The 20248-nt window shown below is 37.0% G+C and overlaps 5 protein-coding genes across 10 annotated transcripts; 2 read left to right on the top strand and 3 right to left on the bottom strand.

Annotated features, from left to right (window-relative positions):
- Window positions 1-114: 114 nt before the first annotated feature.
- LOC105156568 (thioredoxin H2) lies at window positions 115-1839 on the bottom strand. Its single transcript, XM_011072739.3, has 3 exons — window positions 693-1839; window positions 489-611; window positions 115-402 (listed from the first exon to the last, which is right to left on the bottom strand). Exons 1-3 carry the CDS (start codon window positions 813-815, stop codon window positions 271-273), a joined length of 378 nt encoding a protein of 125 aa, XP_011071041.1. The 5' UTR covers window positions 816-1839; the 3' UTR covers window positions 115-270.
- A 2555-nt stretch (window positions 1840-4394) lies between these two features.
- LOC105156567 (protein PTST homolog 2, chloroplastic) lies at window positions 4395-8264 on the top strand. Of its 6 annotated transcripts, none has more exons than XM_011072736.3 (8): window positions 4395-5152; window positions 5532-5695; window positions 5939-6064; window positions 6240-6367; window positions 6549-6691; window positions 6778-6925; window positions 7760-7828; window positions 7914-8264. In XM_011072736.3, exons 1-8 carry the CDS (start codon window positions 4548-4550, stop codon window positions 8007-8009), a joined length of 1479 nt encoding a protein of 492 aa, XP_011071038.1. In that variant the 5' UTR covers window positions 4395-4547; the 3' UTR covers window positions 8010-8264. The 6 variants fall into 6 exon arrangements, 4 of the variants coding, with proteins under 4 accessions (XP_011071038.1, XP_011071039.1, XP_011071037.1 ...); XR_847363.3 differs by having other exon boundaries at window positions 4397-5152; window positions 6150-6367; window positions 7700-7828; window positions 7914-7993; XR_002288266.2 differs by having other exon boundaries at window positions 4397-5152; window positions 6150-6367; window positions 7700-7817; window positions 7914-7992.
- Window positions 8265-8719: 455 nt separating this feature from the next.
- On the bottom strand, window positions 8720-10137 carry LOC105156566 (homeobox leucine zipper protein). The gene is made up of 2 exons (XM_011072734.3): window positions 9654-10137; window positions 8720-9164 (listed from the first exon to the last, which is right to left on the bottom strand). The coding sequence occupies exons 1-2, from the start codon at window positions 9993-9995 to the stop codon at window positions 8871-8873; spliced, it is 636 nt and encodes a 211-aa protein (XP_011071036.1). The 5' UTR covers window positions 9996-10137; the 3' UTR covers window positions 8720-8870.
- Window positions 10138-10285: 148 nt separating this feature from the next.
- LOC105156565 (uncharacterized) lies at window positions 10286-12422 on the top strand. The gene is made up of 2 exons (XM_011072733.3): window positions 10286-11004; window positions 11922-12422. Exons 1-2 carry the CDS (start codon window positions 10466-10468, stop codon window positions 12334-12336), a joined length of 954 nt encoding a protein of 317 aa, XP_011071035.2. The 5' UTR covers window positions 10286-10465; the 3' UTR covers window positions 12337-12422.
- A 4337-nt stretch (window positions 12423-16759) lies between these two features.
- On the bottom strand, window positions 16760-18778 carry LOC105156564 (homeobox-leucine zipper protein HAT5). The gene is made up of 3 exons (XM_011072732.3): window positions 18370-18778; window positions 17374-17777; window positions 16760-17281 (listed from the first exon to the last, which is right to left on the bottom strand). The coding sequence occupies exons 1-3, from the start codon at window positions 18494-18496 to the stop codon at window positions 16862-16864; spliced, it is 951 nt and encodes a 316-aa protein (XP_011071034.1). The 5' UTR covers window positions 18497-18778; the 3' UTR covers window positions 16760-16861.
- Between the last annotated feature and the right edge of the window lie 1470 nt (window positions 18779-20248).

Below are 20248 nucleotides of genomic sequence, written 5' to 3'. Positions count from 1 at the left end.
GATGTGAAATTGCGAACTTTTACCTGAAACATGACCCCAAATATGCATGCATTTGAAATTTTGAACTAATCTCCGTTGACTGTGTAACTATTGCGAAAAAAATGCATTGTGCAGTTTTTGATTCTCAAACAAAGGTTATTTCATATATGAATAACACACACCAAATAAATGACAATAATCAGTCGCAGTGGGATGTTGTCAATTTCTTGCTGCATTCTTTGGTTTTGCCATGTCATAAAACCAAAGCCCAAAAGGAGGTTTTGTTCTATATCAAGACCTATGTTTCTCAATCTTCTCCTTAAGGTCTTCCTTTTTGGCCCCCACAACCTTATCAACTTCTTTCCCTCTTTTGAACAGTATGAAAGTTGGCATTGTCTGCACTCCAAACTCCCGTGCCACGCCCTGTTAATGTAATTCATTATTACTAGTAAGCATCAATTAGCATGCATGTAATCAGACTTCAATCTGAAAAGAAAGAAAGAGCTTACATCCAACTCATCAACATCAATCTTGATGAAGTCGACATCTGTATATATTTCTGCAAATTCTTTAATTGCAGGTTGAATATGCTGACAAGGTCCACACCAAGAAGCTGTGAAGTCAATGACAATCTTCGGCAGACAAGAAATAGTTAGAATGATCTCTGATTGTAATCGGTCACACTGAATAGTATTAGCAAATTATACACTCACCAGTTTTGAAGTCTGCTTCAAGGCCTCAAAATGGACTTTCCACTTTGATGAGGAGTGAAATGTAATAACCTGACCCTTCGTCGTTGGTGAGGTCCCATAAACATTAGAAACATTGGCTCCCATCTCTGTTGTTCCCAAATGTGTCAACCTGAACTTGGTCTTTTTTACCCACAAGGCTCTTTTGAATATATCTCTTGGCTTGAGCTAAGGCTTCGTAGCAATTCTTTTTATACTGGTTGTGGTGCAGCTCTTTTCCTTTCATTTTCCCTTTTTCTTAGATACTTCCATGGAGAATATGTTCTTGCTGGGACCCTTTGTTGTGTCGACCACTGGTACCAAAATACGGAAAGATTTGTTCTGATTAACTCCCATTCATAAGATAAAGAAAGCCTATATTCATTGACTAGCAACTTTATTCTAAATTCTTGAGCATTACAGAGCACTTGACAGGGAAGAAGTACAACTTCAAATATTCTTGTTTTGTCGAGTAAATGATGACATTCTTAATACAGTTAATCTTTAATATTTCTGTTGGGATGAGCCCAAATAATTAAAGCTCTAACTCAACTATTACATAGAACGATGGGTTCTGAAAACCCCGATATAATACAAATCAAATTGCAGAATAATTTACACAAAATTACACAACTAAATCAGTAAATGAAGAATAAAACAAAAAAGAGAGATTAATGGCTCAAGGAGCTAGATCCGGAGAAGGGAAACCACAACCACCAAGGTTCGCAACCACACATCGGTTGCTAAATCCAAAACAACCACCAAGGCTTCAACTACTCAAACAGCCACCAAGGTAGGTCACATAGACCCAAAATCGAAACCACCTTAAACCATCCACAAAGGACTACTTACAAAAATCGCTAAAAAAATGTCCCGATTTTCCACTTAGGAAAAAGTTCACGAAGAACTTCTTTTAATTGAAGTAGAAGAAGAGGGAAGAATAAACTTTTCAGTTCTTAGTTATTGTTATCAGAAAAATAACCAGAGTATTTATAAAGGGAAACCATATATTTCTAAGAGAGAGAGAGAGGAACAATCGGCGGAGGAGAAGCGACATTTTGGGATGAGAGAGGAGGGTGGTGCTGGTTTGCTCAAGAGAGAAGGGTGAGGGAGGCGAGGAGATGAGTTAGAATTCTTTTGTTACGGATATTAAGAGAAAACCAGATCGGGTAATGAGTTGGATCACTGAGCGGACTGAGCCTTTAGTGAATGGGCCAAGGCATGACAATTGGGCAGCCATCTAAGGTGTGGGCTTGGGCCTACCAATTGGTCCTGGGTCATAATTTTTCCAACAAGTTCCACTGCAAACTACAAGTTTAAAGTTGTGAAAGATGGGAATGTCACTCCAACAAACAAGTGAATTTGCTTCAAAATAGATTCTGCTACTGTTTCTCTTATTTTTCACATGGGCTGCAAAAGTAAAAGACACCCGAATTTTTGTATTGGAGTAGAGAGAATGAATGTATATACTGGTCTGCACATATCAAGCAAGAACTAGGCATTGCTACTACTTTCTACAAGGAATATTATCTGGAAGTGAGCAGTAGGTGGAAGAAGTAAAATGCCTTTTCAGAACCAATGTAGAATGTTTTCTGCAATGATGCAAAGGCAAGATTCAGCCCACAGCCGCCTCTACATACATACACACTTGTAGCAACATTTCTATATTTCTGATTCATTTAATAGCCCTTTGAAGCAGACTTTATGTTGTCATGATCCTGTGCTGAAATTTCTCTGCTCCTCCTCCTCCACATCCCTTGACTTTTAATTGATCAGCTTCAACGCATCAGGCATGTTTGAGCTTCAACTTCTGATGCATCTCCTCCCTAAGACCAAAATGAACAAATACATTTCTTGACCAAAAATCATAACTTAACAGCAATCTTCTATTAACAAAACAAGCACGCTACCGGATGAAGCTCTTCAATAGGGCCATCACTGAAACAAGAACCCAATTCATATGTGCACAAACAAAAGCGTATATGCTCATTATTTACAGGGGTATATGGTTGGTGCAGTTTGGGTTAGACTTCATTCAAACTCACTACTATTACATTCTAGGCCACCCCCTCACAACTAGGAAAAATTCAACCACACTAAATTAACTTCAACAAAAATTGGAAGCTGCATTGGCAATTAGGTTTGCTATACTTATATATAAATTTTATATGGTTTGAAAAATTAATCTAGTATCCCCTAAATTTGTTTGTATTTAACAAATAAATCACTCTATTAGCCAAAATTTATCGAATTTACTGATATTAGCAATAAATTATATGGAATATATATTTACTCTCAATCGACCTATTATGACATATTGCAAGTCAAATAATTTTTTTCAAATCAAACTGTATTTATACATTTTCACACGATGTGATGGGGTAAATTTTCACACTTAACGAATATTTTAGCCAGAAAAGATTTGTTTGACTTGCAACAAGTGAGTAGTAAGTGAATCAAAATTAAAATGAATTTTCATTCAATACTTTTGCTAATATCAACAGATTCGTTGAATTTTATAAATTGAAAAATCTATTTGTTAGGTATAAACAAATACAAGAGGTAATAGATGTCATTTTTCAAGCCACATAAAATTTACGTATTATTACATCAGTATTTCATAAAAGAATAGTGTATTTATCCCTTTATTTTAGACCATCAAATTTTATGGTCTAAATCTAGTGATAAGAATCCATATTGCTAATGTCCATCATATTTACTATGCAAGATTGGGCTGTTTACTTTGAAAAAGGTGGGCCCGAGAATTTGAAAAAATGAGGAGGGGAGTGAAACATGGGATAGGGATGATGCAGGACTGAAACAAGGGATATGTATGATACAGAATCTGAATATAATATTGATGTAATTAATAGTAAGGATTAACTTGATTCTAATTTGGAGTTTGATGGGGAAGGGAAGAACAAACCTCTCATTTTCAATGTTGCTAATATAATGGATCCTTTCTTTGAAGCAGGGATGTTATTGAGTAACAAGATAAAAATTAGAAAGGCTATACACTCACATGCTATAAAAACAAAAAGAAATTTGAAAATTACCGAAAATGACCACAGAAGAGTGTATGCAAGATGTGTAGAGAAAGGTTGTGAGTGGAGAATTACACAGGATATTCAATGGCACCATCCCCACTTCCAACAGTCATGCGTTGTCAAGTTGTGTTAGTACAGAGTGCCCTTACATAAAGTGGATTATCCTCCCAAGTAAAGAACCCACAACCATTTCTTCTTGCAATGCATGGAATCACCTACCCAAATTTTTGTTCGTCCAACAAGTACGCATCCTTGCAGCTTGTGCACAGAAGCAATTAATACGAGTACCTTCGGACATTTTCACCGTCTTAATAGCAATATGGAAGAAGAATTAAATTTTGGAAGAAGTTGTAGATAAACAAATTTTGGAAGAAGTAAGTATGCGTCCATGATCAAATAGCAAACCACCTTTATAGAGAGAGATCACTCAATTTGGCAGCAAAATTCTCTTCTAAACTCCCTCGCATGCAGCAACAACAAAAACTGAGGAAAGTGAGTCAACTAAAAGGAGTTTGCCTCTTTCCGTAGAAAAATACAATTGGGACTAACCATACAATAATTTTAAATATTTTGTGATAAAAAAGTAAATTGCGTAAATCATGACACCAGAAAGGACAGCCCTTTTTTGTGGGTCCAAAAATGAAATTTATCCCTCGCTTTTCACTACACATTGTTCGTTGCTTCCCTGCTCCTCTCACTCCTCTTCCTTCCTTTGCTTCTTCTTGCTCTTTTCCTCTTTCTTTAACACCAATTTCTTGCAGAAACTCAGTGTGTTCGACGAAATGCCTGAGCGATGCTCTCGCTCACTGCTACGCATGCCCACATTCCAAAGTCGGACCACGGTTTCTCGCGTTTGAATTATCCTCTCATTTCTTCTCCGGTTTTCATGCATAATTCCAGAAATGGGGTGAAAAGGTATAGACATTTTACTGGGTTTATAGAAGTGAAAAATTGGGGGAAAGTGGAGGGGGTTTTCGATGATTCTTGGTGTTTCTGGTGTAAACGGTTTGAAGGGGACAGAGAGTTGGATGGGGAGATTATTAAGTTTATGGAGAAATCTGAGAAGCCGAAGATGTTTCCTACCGAGGAAGAGTTGTTAAGAGCGGGAAGAATGGATTTGGTGGAGGCTATAAAGAAGATGGGCGGGTGGTATTCTCTCGGTTGGGATGAAGAAAATGTGGGGTTTAATGTTGAAGAAGCAAAGGAAGATGATATTGGGGAGTTTCGGAGGAGAGTTGAGATTGAGAATCATATAGAGATTGCTGCTTTGAGAGAAGAATATTATAATTCTTTTCCTGGTCTTGGGGAAGACTATGGTTTTTCTTCTGCAGTGGATTCTAGTCCTGGGACGTTGAATTCTTTGCAGCTGCCTTCTTCAGCATCGCTGGATAGATCACTGTGAGGTTTCATTCTTCGAGTCTCTTGATGCGTGCTCCGTTTATGATTGCTTTGTTGCTTTTTAAACTTTTTGGTGAATGTCATTTTGAATTTCTTTGTGTTAGTAAGATACCGTTTCCTGAAGATTGTCTGCCTCCGTGCCAGGATCTGGACTTTCTGGGTTTTTTTTTCCCCTCATTTCTGAACGTCACGATGTTAAGATAGAACTCACATACGCTAGGGGTTAGCACACCATAAGTGGAAAAAAAAGAGAGAGAGAGAGAGAGAGTGAAGTTCGCTTGAATAATTTTCAGCTTGATTTCTGCCCATGGTAACTGTGACTCAGTGGAAGCGAATTCCATCAAGAATATAATTTATTCTGATCTTTTTCCTGTCTCAGAGAAGTTGATCTTGGTGTAGCTACGGGGATTGAGAGTATATTGATTGGACTGGAGAAGCAGAGAAATACTGATTTTGGAATCAATTTGAAGTATGACCATGACACTCATGCTAAAAGTAAAGATGAGGGGGATGACAGGGATTTCAGTGCAGCTATAGATGGGGGTAAGTTGTTTGCTGAATCATTACTATAATAATTCAGATGACCAGTTGATTCTCCATGAAGATATGATTGATCCCATGTCTTTGGTATACCAAACACAGAGAAAATGGTGAACTGTGAGCTATATGATTAAATATGAATGTCCATTAGGAGGTTAACAACTTTTTGTTTTTCTTTTTGGTCTGTGAGTCTTATATTCGTCATTCTAAAATATGAGATGTGGTGCTCTTCTTAAATTGTAAAAGCTAGGACTGCCCTTGGAGGGAGCAACGTATGGAGGCTCGCTTTCCAGCACAAGGGCATATTCAACACCTTCAGTCGCAAGATTAGCCCCGGTTATCAAGTTGGGTTCCAACATGCTCTGATTGAAGGTATTTTATAAACATACTAATCTTTAGCGCTTTTTGTGGTCTCACCACTTCTTGTTTAGTGTTTTAAACTCTCAGAAATATGCAGCTGCTGAAATTTCTTTCAGCAAAAATCAAGTCGAAAATAATCAAGAAACTTATCATGATGGAATAACTGTAACCACTGAAGAATATGCAGAAGCTTGTAGCAGACATGAAGGTACCAATCACAATCAAATACGAACTCGCCTTCAGCATCTAGAACTTGAGCTTACCACAGCTCTTTGTTTCCTGAGGTCCAAAAGGGAACAGTCGTTTCCGGAGGAGGTTGGCAGATTGGTTTCTATAATTTTCATCTAATTAATTTACTCTGCAGTGGTGCATTTCATAAAGATTAAGGCTTCTCTCAAATCTGCGTGTCACAGAAAGGAGAGAACACCACTTCTTTGAATATTTATATAAAATGTTTTTGTCCCTCTTGTTAATCACTGTGTCCTTCCTGCACCAGGTAACTGGAAGCTCTAGTGCTTCACAGAAGCTTTCTGATGCATGGGAGTTCCAAGAGAATGAGTTCATGAGTGCCCAGGATGCACTTAGATCAATAAGATCCAAGCTTGCTGTATTAGAGGGGAAAATGGCATTAGCAATAATGTAAGCAAAGAATTTATCTGATTATATCTAGCTTTTGATGAGCTTCCTATTAATAACACTTGTGTATCCCTACTTTACTCTTGAAGTGATGCACAAAAGTTAGTGAAAGAGAAGCAAAAGAGGATAGATACTGCCCACAAAGCCTTGCAACTTCTTCGCACTACCTCCATAATGTGGCCTAGTTCAGCATCAGAGGTTCTCTTAGCAGGATCTTTCGATGGATGGACAACTCAGGTCTGACATTTCATAAGATGGTGGTAGTTCACTGGGACTCATGTTTCCTTTTAGTATATCCAAGAAGCACCACTCATGTTATATTCTTGTATGCACATTAACTTTCAAGCATCACATTGATTGAATTAGGTGTGTATAGTCTGTTAGATCATCATAGTGTTGGCTAATTCCAACATTTTGGTTGTTCAAGCTATACTCGAAATCATAAAAGAGATGAAAAGGAAATGCTACACTGAACTTCAATGGAAAATGCTCTCACTTGGGAGAAGTCGTATGTCTGATATACATACATATTGGCTCATTGCTATTAGAATCATTTCCTTCATTTCCCCACTTGACTTTAGGATGGGCATTCATACTAAGTACTAGAGTGCAACAAATCAGGGTTGTAAAGGACGTTCCAGGACAACAGAAATAAGGGAAACTGGAATAGACTTAGCACCTTCTGTGTCTGCCCACCACTGCCACCTTTTCCCGTCACCACCACTTCTCCATCTTAGCCACACCTTCATATTCAGGGATGATGCTTATTTGCTGTTGTTGTAAATAGTCCAGGCTCTTTATACTACCCTGTGCTTTCTCTCCAGAATAATTCTAGTGTAATTTTTCGTTATTATTTCTTGTTTACATTTAAAGAGTATAGCTTTAATAACATAGACGTCCTCTATTTCATTCTTCAGTATCTAGGACTGTTCCTGTCATTTTATAATTTGATCTTCGGACTAAATTAAGTGTCTTCACATAATTTTAGTAGCAAAATATTACTCTTGTCAGCAATGCTTTAGAATTATGGAATCTTGATCGGTAGAGGGATTGCATGACACGCATTTGCAGAGAAAGATGGAGAGATCAAGGACAGGCATCTTTTCTGTAAGCTTAAAGCTCTATCCAGGTAAATACGAGGTAGGTTGACGGGTGTGCCTTTGACAATTTCTTCGTGTTCACCTTTGATTAACATCATTACCAGTGACTTTATTATAACCTGTAGATCAAGTTCATTGTTGATGGCATATGGAAGGTTGATCCTCTGCACCCCATCATCAATTATAACGGATATGAAAATAACCTTCTTATTGTTGCATGAGTTGCGCAACCCTGCTACATCAGGAATGGGAAATATTTCTTACAGTCCTTCACCGAAGAACTGAAGAAACTGGTGTACAGCTTGTTATACTATTTCATGCAAGTAGAATAGAGAGAGCTATAGGTAACAAATTGTCATTCTTTTACTAATTTAAGTCAAAACGTTCTGCTACTATTTCTATCTGCCTTAATCTGTATCTTGGTCATGTAAACATCGTAACTTCTTGTATCTTGCGAAATTTGATTTATTCTTTCATATGCATCTCTACTTTTTAATTGCAGATTGCCTTGCTTTCCTTCTGTAAGCTAAAATAGCAGATTAACTGGTCACACCATTGTCTTCAGTTCTCAAGAAAAACGTTCAATCAACATAAGACATTCAATAGTCCCACCTCACGAAAAAAAAGCACATTATTGCTCAAACAAAACAGCAGATTAACTTCTCTTTTGCTCTTCAGCCTGTTACCCAACAAATCTCTGTTTACGACGGACACAGACATAGAGCTACATAGAAAAATAATACCTTATATATCACATTGCAAAGTGAAAACAGAAACTGTATTAATCTCAGTTCACAAACTCAAGCAAACTAGATCCCGAATTAAACTTCCCCCACTCTCAATAGAAAAACACATTCTCTTATCTCAAAAAGAGCAATCAAATCTGAACCCTCAAGTTACTCAGAAATGAAAATCTTAACTCTAAACTATCTTGAGAAAAGAAAAAGATGATATAACATTAAAGCTACATACACCTTACATTCATTGATCTTTGTCGAAGTCTTAATATATCCTCCATAACTATGCTTCGAAATCCTTAATTAATGTTACAGTCAGGGAAACCCCAAGAAAGCCCTCCACAATTACAAAATATCATCATAAGCAACAATTTCCCTACCCTTGAAAGACCCATCCAAACCTGAATTGCCATCGGCATCAGCCCTGTTAACCTTATCGTCGTTGTTGGCATCACCATTTGTGTTCTTACTGCTTTTATTTTCATCTTTAGGATTCACAATAGCTGACCCCAGCTTATTACCTCGCCCATGCCTGCTTAGTGGCACTTCCGCTCTCACTAGCTTCGATGATAATCCTTCCTTCCGGCCGAGTCCTGCCTTCCATTGTGGAACTGGATCACTCGCCCACATCACCTGTACCTTCATATACAAGTAGAAACAAGAACAATGCGTCACCATACTAATCTATAGTTTTCATACACCATGAAAACTACGAACACAATCCCTACTCCATTGGTGCCAATTGACCCAATTATACTCCAGAAACCCATCACATTCCTCAAACCCCAAATACTCATCCACACCTACACAAAAGAAGTTAAAAGAGAACTTTCTTGGGCATTAATTTTCCTCGTCACCATTAATTTGCAGCATACAAAACAATGTTTTTGTTTAGAAGCCTGTCTTAAGAAATTTGTAAGAGATTTCGGCTGTAATGATTGAGGATAGTATATCGACCAGGGTTAAGATGTTTCTTTCACAGGGATAAAGCAATAATTTTGGCCCTTCCAAATAGATCGGGCCAAAACCCGGAGAGCTAAACCGGCCCGAACTGAAATCTCACCAACAGACCCAGAGAGACGGAGGGACGGAGGGAGCATATAAGCGTGAAAGAGAAAGAGAGCATACTGGAATTGAGTGCAGGGTGACGGGAAAACTTGAATCTCTAGCGGCATCGATGGCAGATTGGGCTGCGTCATTGGATCTGAAATTGATATAAGCAACCCCATTGGGTTCCATTCGGGTCCGAGATATGGGTCCATACATCTCAAACCTGGATTTAAGGTCGAGCACCGAGCACTCTGCCGGGACGCCGATCACCACAACCGACGTCGGCGCCTTAGCGGCAGCGGATGAGGCAGAAGAGTCGTCGACCGCATCCTCGGCGTCAAGGGGAAGAGGACGGCGGCGTTTAGGCAGAGAGTAAGGGGCGTGGCGGGAGTAGGGCTTCTCTCTCTTCCTGCTGTTCATGACTCTACTGGGAGTACGCGCTATAATCTGGTTTTTGGGCTTTTAAGGAAATATCTTTGACGGAGTTACTTCTGCTGCTAAGTACCACAACGCTGTAGTTAGCGAGTCTTGAACTCATTAGTACTCGAGTTCTCCAAGAGTCTCATTGCTGATGATATTACGCATGTCGATTTAAGACATCATAAAATATTTCATGTATATATAAGTGTATAAAATATATATATATATTTTAATGCGTACATATAACGGTGAACCGGTCGCATAAATCAAGTTCTTAAACCCATTTCTTCGAGCAATTTCTTTCCCTATCCAAAAGTCCAAAACCCAAATTGTAGCGAACGAACGAACAAGAAAAGTTTCAGGCCTTCAATGAAATATCTTCCAATATTAAGAATACTCCTTGTTCCCAAGAAGATGGAAGGGTAGCTCAAGTGTACTGTATTCCTCAAGTTTAAGAGGTCACTCCATCAATGGCGTTCCTTCTATCACACCCACCTACCCTTCTAACGTTCTCTCATGAGAAGTCCCACTTCAAACCCCCATGTCCAAGAACCCATTTTTCTTCACTTCAAAACAGACCAATTCTCTCAAAGTCGAAATCTTTGCCCTCATTTCGAAATTTATCTCATTTGGGCCATCCGCAGATCTCTGCAGCAAAGGCCTCGTCAAATGATTTTCTTGAAGAAATTGGAAAGGATGAATCTTTATTGGGATCTGATGGAAAACCAGTGAAATTCCTCTTTTGGGTGTTGTTGTGGGCATCTGTGTCTATTGGCTTGTACGCATTTTCTGGGGATGCAAAAGCTGCAGCAATTGCTGCTGCTGATTCTATTAGGGCTTCGGGCTCTGGCGTTAAGGTTGCTAATGCTTTGCGGGCGTCGGGCTGGCCTGATGAGGCTGTCGTCTTTGCATTGGCTACACTTCCAGTGATTGAGCTGCGTGGGGCAATTCCCGTTGGTTATTGGTTGCAGCTGAAGCCTGTAACTTTAACTGTGTTATCTGTTCTTGGGTTAGTCTCACTTTTCTATTCTGCATATACTTCTGAAGTTTTTAACACTTAAAAATTATGCTTCTTGTTCAAATGTTGGCCTAGTGTTAGTTGTACTTTTGTCACTCCTAGGGGGGAACTAGATTTGTTTTCGTAGATCACCACATTTTGCATACTGGGCATTTTTCAATTGTAGTTACATTAGGCCACCATATCTGATGTTGTACGAAAAAACAATGAGCTAACCTGGTGGTTCAGACTGTGTTGGGATCTTCGATTATAATGTGGAAAGCATTTTCAGTTGTTTGATTATATAGTAGAATATAAGGAGAATGCTTGTGCAAATGCGATATGAGACAGCGAGACTTTCGTTAATTCACGAATCTAATTCATTTCAATTTTCAAAGTCTTAACCGCATTAAGTAAGGTTAAGATGGACAAGTATTTTGGTCAGAAGGAAAATGTAAGGAAAACTCATTTTTGTATGATTTTGCCTCTTCTCATCACATTTTCTGCTGTATATCAAAATGTGGCATTTTTGAATTCACATTCTATTTTGCTTTTTAGTTAAAAATGCATCTCATGCACTAGTTTCATGTATAAACTTGATATGAGATCTGTATTTAGCGGACACTTGAAGTTTTTGTGCACAATTTGGAAGAACCACAGCAGTGATCATTGTGAATCTGTCTCCTGGGATTTTGCTTTCTGCTAGCAGTAACAAATGTTATTTTATATGATGGCTAAAGATTAATCTGGGATCCCCGAGATATTTTACGAATTACATCAGCATAGCTAACTTATTGGATTTGGAAGACAAATATCTGCAGCTTTAAACTCTACTTGATGTTCTCTGAATGCAAAGATATCATTGTGGCAGCTGAGAAATTACCTTATAATATATCTGTGCCTCCTAAAACATTGCACCGCAATTGCAGGAACATGGTTCCAGTACCCTTTATCATATTATACCTGAAACGATTTGCAACTTTTCTTACTGGAAAGAATGAAACTGCTTCTCGATTCCTGGACATGGTATTCAAGAGGGCCAAAGAGAAGGCTGGACCTGTAGAAGAATTTCAGTGGCTTGGCCTGATGCTATTCGTGGCAGTTCCGTTCCCTGGAACTGGAGCTTGGACAGGGGCCATCATTGCATCTATATTGGACATGCCGTTCTGGCCTGCTGTCTCCGCAAATTTTGTTGGTGTCGTATTAGCTGGACTTCTGGTAAACTTGCTGGTAAACCTTGGACTCAAATATGCTGTTCTAACTGGTGTAGTTCTATTTATTATCTCCACATTCATGTGGAGTATTCTCCGTTGTCTGAAAAATTCATTGACCACGTCAACTTGATGTGAGTTTAGGAAACAAAAATAGAAATTTTTATGTTAACAGACTTATTAGGTTACATTGAATTTGATAGTCCAGTATCCTTTGAAGTTTCTTTCCCCCACATTCATAGGAACTGTATTGTCACAACGGAGCTGAAAAACGAGGGTTGTCTTCGCCAAGACATAGCTCGTTTTAGCGTTACCATTTTCCTGTTGCCTCCTTTAGATGAATTGGAGAAAGAATCAAACAGGAAAAATGCTTCTCTTTGGAGTTGTTGCTGTCTTATGCATGAGTTTATGGTGCAAGAGAACTGGTAAATCTCAGGAAGGATCATGGATGGGCCTCAGTCGGCTTCAGGCCCATGACATGGATGGTGTTCATCCACACCCGGCTTCCGGTCCATATGAAATTGAGCAAAAAGAGTTCTATTGAAGTTCTTCCAGAAATATTATTGGACACAATTTTCAGCCTTAAGCTCAATTTATTGGACCCTTAACCTCTGAATCTAAAACTCATCCGGATTTTAGATCATGATAGCTCCAGGGTACCCCAATCCCAATAGGTATACTGTTGTGGGACTTGAGAAAATTAACAAAACCTATACTTGCTGGAAGATATCCAACTAATACTCTCCAATATTTAAGGTAAGGGTAAATTACAATAACTTTTTTTTTTTTTATATATATTTGGCATAATTACGAATACTCCATCTTGTTTGGAAAATTACCAATACTTTCCTAATATTTAACGGCAGTCTAATAATTAGCCGATTTGTTAGTTTTCCTTAGGTTTTCCTTCATTTTTTCTGATGAATTAATTAAAATATCCTTGTAGACTAAGAACTACTAATTTTGTTTATTTTTTTTGATGGACTAAGTGGATATTTTTTTTAATTTTTCCATCCATTTTGTCCGATCTTTTTACAAATTTTTATTTTTAAAAAAAAAAAAAGAAAAAAGAAATACATAAATGGCAAAGTTGATAATTTTATACTTCTATAAAATGAATACGTAAATTTATCGAATATTAGGAAGGAAGTTATTTTAATTTTTCAATCAATGAGAAAGTATTCGTAAATATATCAATTCTTACGAGAGGATATAATTTATCCTTAAATTAATTGGGTATGAGATCAAAGGGGAAACATAAAGAGTCTTCTCTAACATAACAATGGCATCCGTTGGCCTCAAATAGCTATACACCCCATAATTTATAGGGCAAAATGTATGTACTAATATTGATCTACTAATCATGATTTTAATTTTCTTGGTGTTGGAATGGTGATTCCAAATCATCGATCAGGCTGAATAAAGGTGAGGATGGACCCAAAAAGGAGTTTAATGTATTCTATCTTCATGAAAATAATTAAATTACCCTTTTATGAAAAATAAATAGTAATTTACCCCCTTATAAAAATAAAGGAAGGTAAATTACTATAATTTAAAAAATATAGGACGATAAATTACTATTTTATTTTTTATAAGGGGATTGTTTGCATATTTTCCATAACATAGGCAGGTAGATTGCAATTTACCCCGAAAAAAATGCCTGAATCTCAATTTTGTTTGAAATCTGGTAGGGGTAGTTTTGTACTTTTAAAGTCCTTGTTAGACCCTATCAAAATCTGTTCCATCCAAAGTCCAAACTCATGTTTCCCGTCTTCATTTTCCAGCAAAAAGAAGAGGTGGGTGGATTTAGGCTATAGTGGCACAAAAAAACTCTATTCAATTACCTAAGACCCTGATATAATTACAATCTCATCCATCTATCTCACTTTTGTATTTCTCAATGTATTTTAAAATAATTTAATATATGAAATATTAATATAATAGTTTGTCATAAAATGAATATTCATAAAATAAATTAAATAAAATTTTAAAAAAGAGATACTATATGATGAAGAGTCACGACACTCGTTGTTAAATTAAAATCCTAATTACTTTCTTACATGTAGGTATTAATCACTGGTTGTGACTATAAAAGAAAATTCTCTTAGCTCATAACAATGTTTCATTCATGTGCACGATCATGATAAAACTAGGAATTAATCAACAATCACATTATCAAAACTCTCAAACACATGAACAACAAAACAAAAGTCATAACTGTGAAGAATTTAACTGTCATAGAAATAGAATAGCTTAATAGAATAAAATCATAACAAAATTTAATTATAAGCAGGCGATATATATACATAAATTGTAAACATCAAATATTTATTAAATCTTATAACCAGAAGAGGGGGGGGATGCATGATAACCTTGTTCATGCATGAAACTGTAACGCCTAAATCCTAAAGTTTGAGACATGATGGCATGGTCCGCACGTGGGCAGTGGGTCCGGTCCTCTCGACATCGACTGTTGAGTACTGTATCATAATAATAATAATAATAATACAGAAAAAGTCAAGAATTATTGTAAATAAAAGTTCCACACTCTAAGTTCCTCAATGCCCAACACCCACACCCACACTCCTCATCAAATATTCTAATTAAGCTTAATCAAATTATAATTAATTATATAATTTAAAATAATAATATAACTAAGTGCGCATATGACCACAATGTAAGCAAAAGGGTGAGAGTGAAAAAAGGCCCAATTGAATTGAGTCCAAAAGCGTCGGGCCCCCATTGGTCATTGCTGCTTTTCGAGTCCTATTTACATTCTTATCTGTATCAGAATTAGGAAAGCGACTTTCCTGAGCTGGGCCACGGGCCCCGCTCCTGCTCTTCCTAATCACCGTACACTCCCCGCCACGTTGCACGCCCAGTCGCCTTCAACCCCCATCGCCCCTTTGTTTGATGGATTTGACGGGATATGCCTCTGCCTAGCCTGATGGTCCATATACCACCACGTGCCCCCACACCATTTGTTTCACCTCATACTCACTCTCTAGATTTTTTTAAGAATTAATTTAATTCAGTGGTTAAGCTTTTTCATACATAAAATCAATTATTAATAATTATCATAATTATTTTCTTATTATTTTGCCTTTGGAATCTGATCTAAGTGGTTGAGATTTTATGCTGATAGTTATTTCAATAATAATAAAAGATATTCATCTTGACTAATAAGGATACAACTAAAGAAGAGGTGAGTGTGTTGGTCTAGTGATGAAAGAAGAGGTGAGGTGTGTTGGTCTCTCTCCGGTAGCTGGTTCAGCCATAACTGCTGCACATTTCGGCATTTATGGCAATGTGACTTATGAATCCAGTGGCTGATCACTGCGTGTGGATTGAAGGACGCTGCGACGTCCCTATCGCTGTTTATAGACGTCGATGGATTTTACGGGTTGGTGGGGTAGAATTGGTCGCATCTCTAATTCCAAAGACTTCAATTTTGGTTTTGATCATATCCCTTCATATCTCCATTGGTAGCTACTAAATTCACCAAAAATAACTACTCTACCGTCCTTAATATCTCCATTTTGCATCTACTCTACATGTGCTATAGTTCCATTCATATTTTGAGCACGTTGTGTTCTTTACAGGATTGCTCATCAAATATAAATTTATTTTATTTTACAAGTGTAGTCAATATACGTCTTTCTTTAATAGGAAAATATACTTTCTAAGTATATATAATAGAAAGCCGTCGATTTAGGTGGCCTAACAATTCAAACTCGTCAAACAAAGTGTACATTTGTTGTCATTTCACCACCCATTTGATGACATTCACCAAGTTTAAAACAAGTATAATTATCATTCTAAGTACAGATATGCTAATCAAAATTTCGTGACAAGAACCTTGGATTTCACGCTAACCAGTTCCTCATACCAGCTGATGCTATTTAATAAAATAAACCAAATGATTAGAATAATTGAAAAAATCATTACACGCTAAGTAAACTACAAGTATGGAACCACAAGAAAGATAACACATGTAAACACTCTTGTGATGAGCAGGGCAGTATTTGTCAGTACTTGATTCTGTGGAAGAATATAATACTGATACTGTTCACATTTCTTGGATTTTTTTAAATTCTGGTGGACAAAATGTCAGCATCTATAGTAACCCAAATTGAGCTAGAAAAGTCATTGCATATGGGAGAAAAGTTGGATAAAACCCTTCAAAGATTTTGACTTTTGCGGGCATCCTCCCCAATTTTCCTCCTATTTTTCAGGACTGAAACTGTGTGCGCAACCTTTTCTGTCTAATTTCATGTGAATTTGAATTGTAGATCTGCGCCAGTGTTTTCCTTTCCAGAAGCAGTGTATAAGCTGATAGTGTTCTTGATAATTCTTGATATGCATAAACCCTGGTGAAATTTTATCTACTTTTTTGGTTTTACCTCAAGAAAGTCACCGATGATTGCTTAATTTCTGCTCAAAGTGCCCACTTTGATCTAAATAAAATGAAGCTTGATCAGGAGAAGAAACTAGTTTATGTGATTCAGTTTCGATAAAGATTTGATCGTGTTGAGCAAGGAAAGGCGAATCTCGAATAGATAAAATAAGCTCAATTTTCATTATTTCATCCTAAACTTATTTACAAGAAGACTATGGCATAACACAACAGTAACATGTGAGCCAAGAATCCTTTCAACTCAATATTGCCAGAACCATGTGCCTTGATCTTGAACAGGGAATCCCAAATTGCATGAGTTTGGCTGTAAATCATCATAGCATTCAACTTCAAGTTTTGGGAAGCATGTTGGCTGCAGGAGGCTCCTGCTTAGGCTTTCATTTTCTTCTTGAGAAAAATCAGATGGGTCGGGCTCGAAATCGTGGGAAGAACCTACAGGATCTAAAATTGCTGGAAAATTCCCATCAGTGTGACGTGGACTGTCGGAATCGAGAATGTCGCTCTTTGCGGAGCTTGCTCCATCTTCCTGCTTACAGGCTGCAGCCTGTGGAGAGAAAGCTGGATTCTCCGGTTGAAGATCAAGTGGACTAATGGGATCAAACGACTCCAGCTTGGGCTTTCCATTGTCTCTCAGAAGCATTTTCTGAGTCAGCAACTGAACCTATTGTCAAAATAAATCTTGTTAGAGAGAAATGGTCAATTCGACTTGCAATGAAACTGGCAATGCTGAGTTCTTGCAGCCAAAGATCAAACCTCATTTTTCAACTTCTCATTCTCTGCAGAAAGGGTGTCGAAGTCTGCCTTCAGTTTGTCAAAACTTGCTTTCAAAGAGCCGTATTCTTTCTCAAGCAGCTTAGTTTTGTACCGGGCTCGTCGATTTTGAAACCAAATTGCAACTTGTCTAGGCTGCAATCCAAGTTCTTTAGCTAACTGGACTTTCCTATCTGGTTCAAGCTTGTTCTCCACCTCAAAACTCTTCTCAAGGAACTGAACTTGTTCCACAGTTAGTCTCCTCTTTTTCTCTGGCTGATGAAAGCATCCATCAAACTCCTCACTCAAATTTTCTACTTTACTATCAACCTGTGTGAAGAATGGCCTCTCGGTACTGTTTTCTCCTCGGATTTCTTCAAAGTTAACCACGGCTGCAGAGCCTGAAACTGAGCAACCAAAACAGAAGATGTTCAGTTTCTATCATATACTTTGCAGAAATTCGGATTCCACGTTGATATGCAAAATGCTTTCTTTATTGGATTCTAATGTTCAATAGTATGCGTAATTCACATCCAAAAGTAATTACAAAAGCCACTTTTCCTTAAACAACCAACGCAATAAATCAACAGCTGAAAGGCATTGCAGAAAAGCTAGCAACTGACTACCTGTCAACAAGTTTTCTCTTTTTCTTTTTTCACATAGTGAGAAAAACCAAGTAATTAGAGCAACCAGAAGACAAGCATCATATTTCACTGTAGAAACATACACTTATGCAAATGTGTGCTGAAATCTCGAATAACATACCGTTGCAAAAGATATAGATGATAGGAACATACATAACAACAACAAAACCGTACGAATCAAGAACTTTAACAAACCAAAACTTATCATAGTGATGAAAACTGCAATAACACTATGCGAATAAGACAGCAGTAGGAACAAAGAGCTCACAAGTCACAAGCTATATGACCAATCAAGAATGGAAAAACCACACCAGTAGAAAGAAGAACATATTGCATCCCAGAAAAATGAGATTACCATGAAAAGGAGGGGAAGAATTTGGAACCCAGAGACAATCAAGAACCTCAGAAGTGCAAGGAATCCTTTCATTCTTTAACAGTACATTTTCCATGTGAGAATCATCATAAGATTTGCAACCCTCCATAGCTTTCACAGGTAAAAGTCGAATTTTGATGTGAAAATTCAAAGGGACATCATCAGTTTTTGGCAGACAGCTTAAAATTATGAGTCATCAGTGAAAAATTCTAAGGCCTGTGACGAAAGAAAGTGGAGTGAAGCATAATGCAGATGTGGGAGATGAAAGAGAAACGAGGGCTCAAACCCATCGCTCAGCAGGTGGAGAAGCAGAGGAGAGAGAAGCAATGACGAAGTTGAGTGAAGAAAACTATGCAGGTGAGAGAGAGAGATTCTTGTAGAGCTAATAACGAGCTGCTCGTTTCTTGTTGGCCTAGAACTTATAGAAGCGGATTACTAAATTACCCTCGAATTAAGATTTATAATTTACTGTCTATCACCGTGCCTTTTTCAGGCTTTGCACTTTTGCCCCCTAAACTTTTATGACTAAATAAGTTAACTCCTATTTTTTCAATAAAGCAAATGTCCAATCACTTTTAGTTAGTAAAACTTTGTGTGTGTTTCACTTTCACCACTTTCGTATTTTATATGTTAGAGCATATATTTCAAAGGTTGTTTTTTTTTTTTTTACTTATTTTGCTTTTTAATTTCAAAAAAGAAAGACCGATTTGAATATGCCTAATCATGGAATATTATAGAATCTTTCAACAAAATATCTTTACCTTGTTGTTTAGGTTCTGTGGCTGCTCATAGTGGGGAGGAGAAGATAGAACTATGGGCAACACCAGATTTTTCTTATAGTAAAATTATAAAATAGCATTACTAATAGTTTGAATCATTTATATTTTGTTCATGTAATTGTAGATGTGAGTTCAATATTGATTGCAACTCAGAAATTTGAGTGGTTTATAAGTTTCAAGACTTCCTCTCCCATATAAACATCAGTTCCAATAATATCTTATGAACAGGGCACCGATCATATTGCATGATATATCAAAAATATATTTTACTACAAATATGTCGCAATCTTAACTATTTATTATTTTTTAACTCAATTGTATAGAAATTATAGTTTTTTTTTCGGTAAATTTAATTTTCATAAATAGAAAAAGATATAGTACAACAATCATGAATTAAGTAGTGTTTCCTTCGACAGGCCAAGGCATATGCCACAATCTATAAAGTGCATGTGTACTAACAGAGCTAGCTAAGATAATGTCAAGTATATGCTGTCTAACATCATCCACAATTAATCTAACTACAATATTCGGGTTTCGCTTAATATGCTCGAATCGCCTAAGATTTTTCTCTCTTCATATACGGTAGATACACGCAGAAATTATAGTTATTAATGTTAGATTTGATGGCTTATATCAGAACAGGAATGCAAAAACTTCTACTTCAGTTGCATAATTAAAATCTTTTCGATCACACTTTGAGTTAACCGTTAATATTTATTTTTTTTATAATAGCAATAATTACACCATATCTATATTTATCATTCATTACCTCAAAATAATCTCTAATAACATTCAAATTACAAAAAAGTAACAAAAATATAAATTAAAATATAGTCACTTAATATTGTACTAGCAGACTGCCATTGAAAATTGAAGCTTATTAATTGCAACAGTTGTTTTACAATTTTAGGCCTATGGGACTACAATAAAATCATACACCATCATCACTTTCTTTCTTTCGTTTGGTGGAGAGAGTTCATGGTGATGTCACTAAGGTCAATAAAGTCCTACATCTGCATAATTTATATATATATTTACAGCATTTTCAAATATTTCTGCAATTGTCACCAAAAATTATTTCC

This window comes from Sesamum indicum, linkage group LG2, assembly GCF_026168435.1.
Source record: "Sesamum indicum cultivar Baizhima isolate 11 linkage group LG2, ASM2616843v1, whole genome shotgun sequence".
In the NCBI taxonomy this organism is placed as follows: domain Eukaryota; kingdom Viridiplantae; phylum Streptophyta; class Magnoliopsida; order Lamiales; family Pedaliaceae; genus Sesamum; species Sesamum indicum.
Note: the sequence above shows the minus strand (reverse complement) of the source record. Positions and strands in the feature narration are given on the sequence as shown.

What these genes read in the sequence shown, in the direction of transcription:
- LOC105156567 (XM_011072735.3), top strand. Translation starts at nt 4,548, where the DNA reads ATGCTCTCGCTCACTGCTACGCATGCCCACATTCCAAAGTCGGACCAC. An exon ending in CAGTGCAGCTATAGATGGGG is followed by an intron (nt 5,696 to 5,938) that starts GTAAGTTGTTTG and finishes AAATTGTAAAAG; the next exon opens with CTAGGACTGCCCTTGGAGGG. An exon ending in TCGATGGATGGACAACTCAG is followed by an intron (nt 6,926 to 7,759) that starts GTCTGACATTTC and finishes ACGCATTTGCAG; the next exon opens with AGAAAGATGGAGAGATCAAG.
- LOC105156568 (XM_011072739.3), bottom strand. Translation starts at nt 815, where the DNA reads ATGGGAGCCAATGTTTCTAATGTTTATGGGACCTCACCAACGACGAAG. An exon ending in TGAAGCAGACTTCAAAACTG is followed by an intron (nt 612 to 692) that starts GTGAGTGTATAA and finishes TGTCTGCCGAAG; the next exon opens with ATTGTCATTGACTTCACAGC. An exon ending in TTGATGTTGATGAGTTGGAT is followed by an intron (nt 403 to 488) that starts GTAAGCTCTTTC and finishes TTACATTAACAG; the next exon opens with GGCGTGGCACGGGAGTTTGG.
- LOC105156564 (XM_011072732.3), bottom strand. Translation starts at nt 18,496, where the DNA reads ATGGAGGGTTGCAAATCTTATGATGATTCTCACATGGAAAATGTACTG. An exon ending in TTCTTCCCCTCCTTTTCATG is followed by an intron (nt 17,778 to 18,369) that starts GTAATCTCATTT and finishes TTGGTTGCTCAG; the next exon opens with TTTCAGGCTCTGCAGCCGTG. An exon ending in ATGAGAAGTTGAAAAATGAG is followed by an intron (nt 17,282 to 17,373) that starts GTTTGATCTTTG and finishes TTTTGACAATAG; the next exon opens with GTTCAGTTGCTGACTCAGAA.
- LOC105156565 (XM_011072733.3), top strand. Translation starts at nt 10,466, where the DNA reads ATGGCGTTCCTTCTATCACACCCACCTACCCTTCTAACGTTCTCTCAT. An exon ending in ACTGTGTTATCTGTTCTTGG is followed by an intron (nt 11,005 to 11,921) that starts GTTAGTCTCACT and finishes CCGCAATTGCAG; the next exon opens with GAACATGGTTCCAGTACCCT.
- LOC105156566 (XM_011072734.3), bottom strand. Translation starts at nt 9,995, where the DNA reads ATGAACAGCAGGAAGAGAGAGAAGCCCTACTCCCGCCACGCCCCTTAC. An exon ending in TCACCCTGCACTCAATTCCA is followed by an intron (nt 9,165 to 9,653) that starts GTATGCTCTCTT and finishes TTGTATATGAAG; the next exon opens with GTACAGGTGATGTGGGCGAG.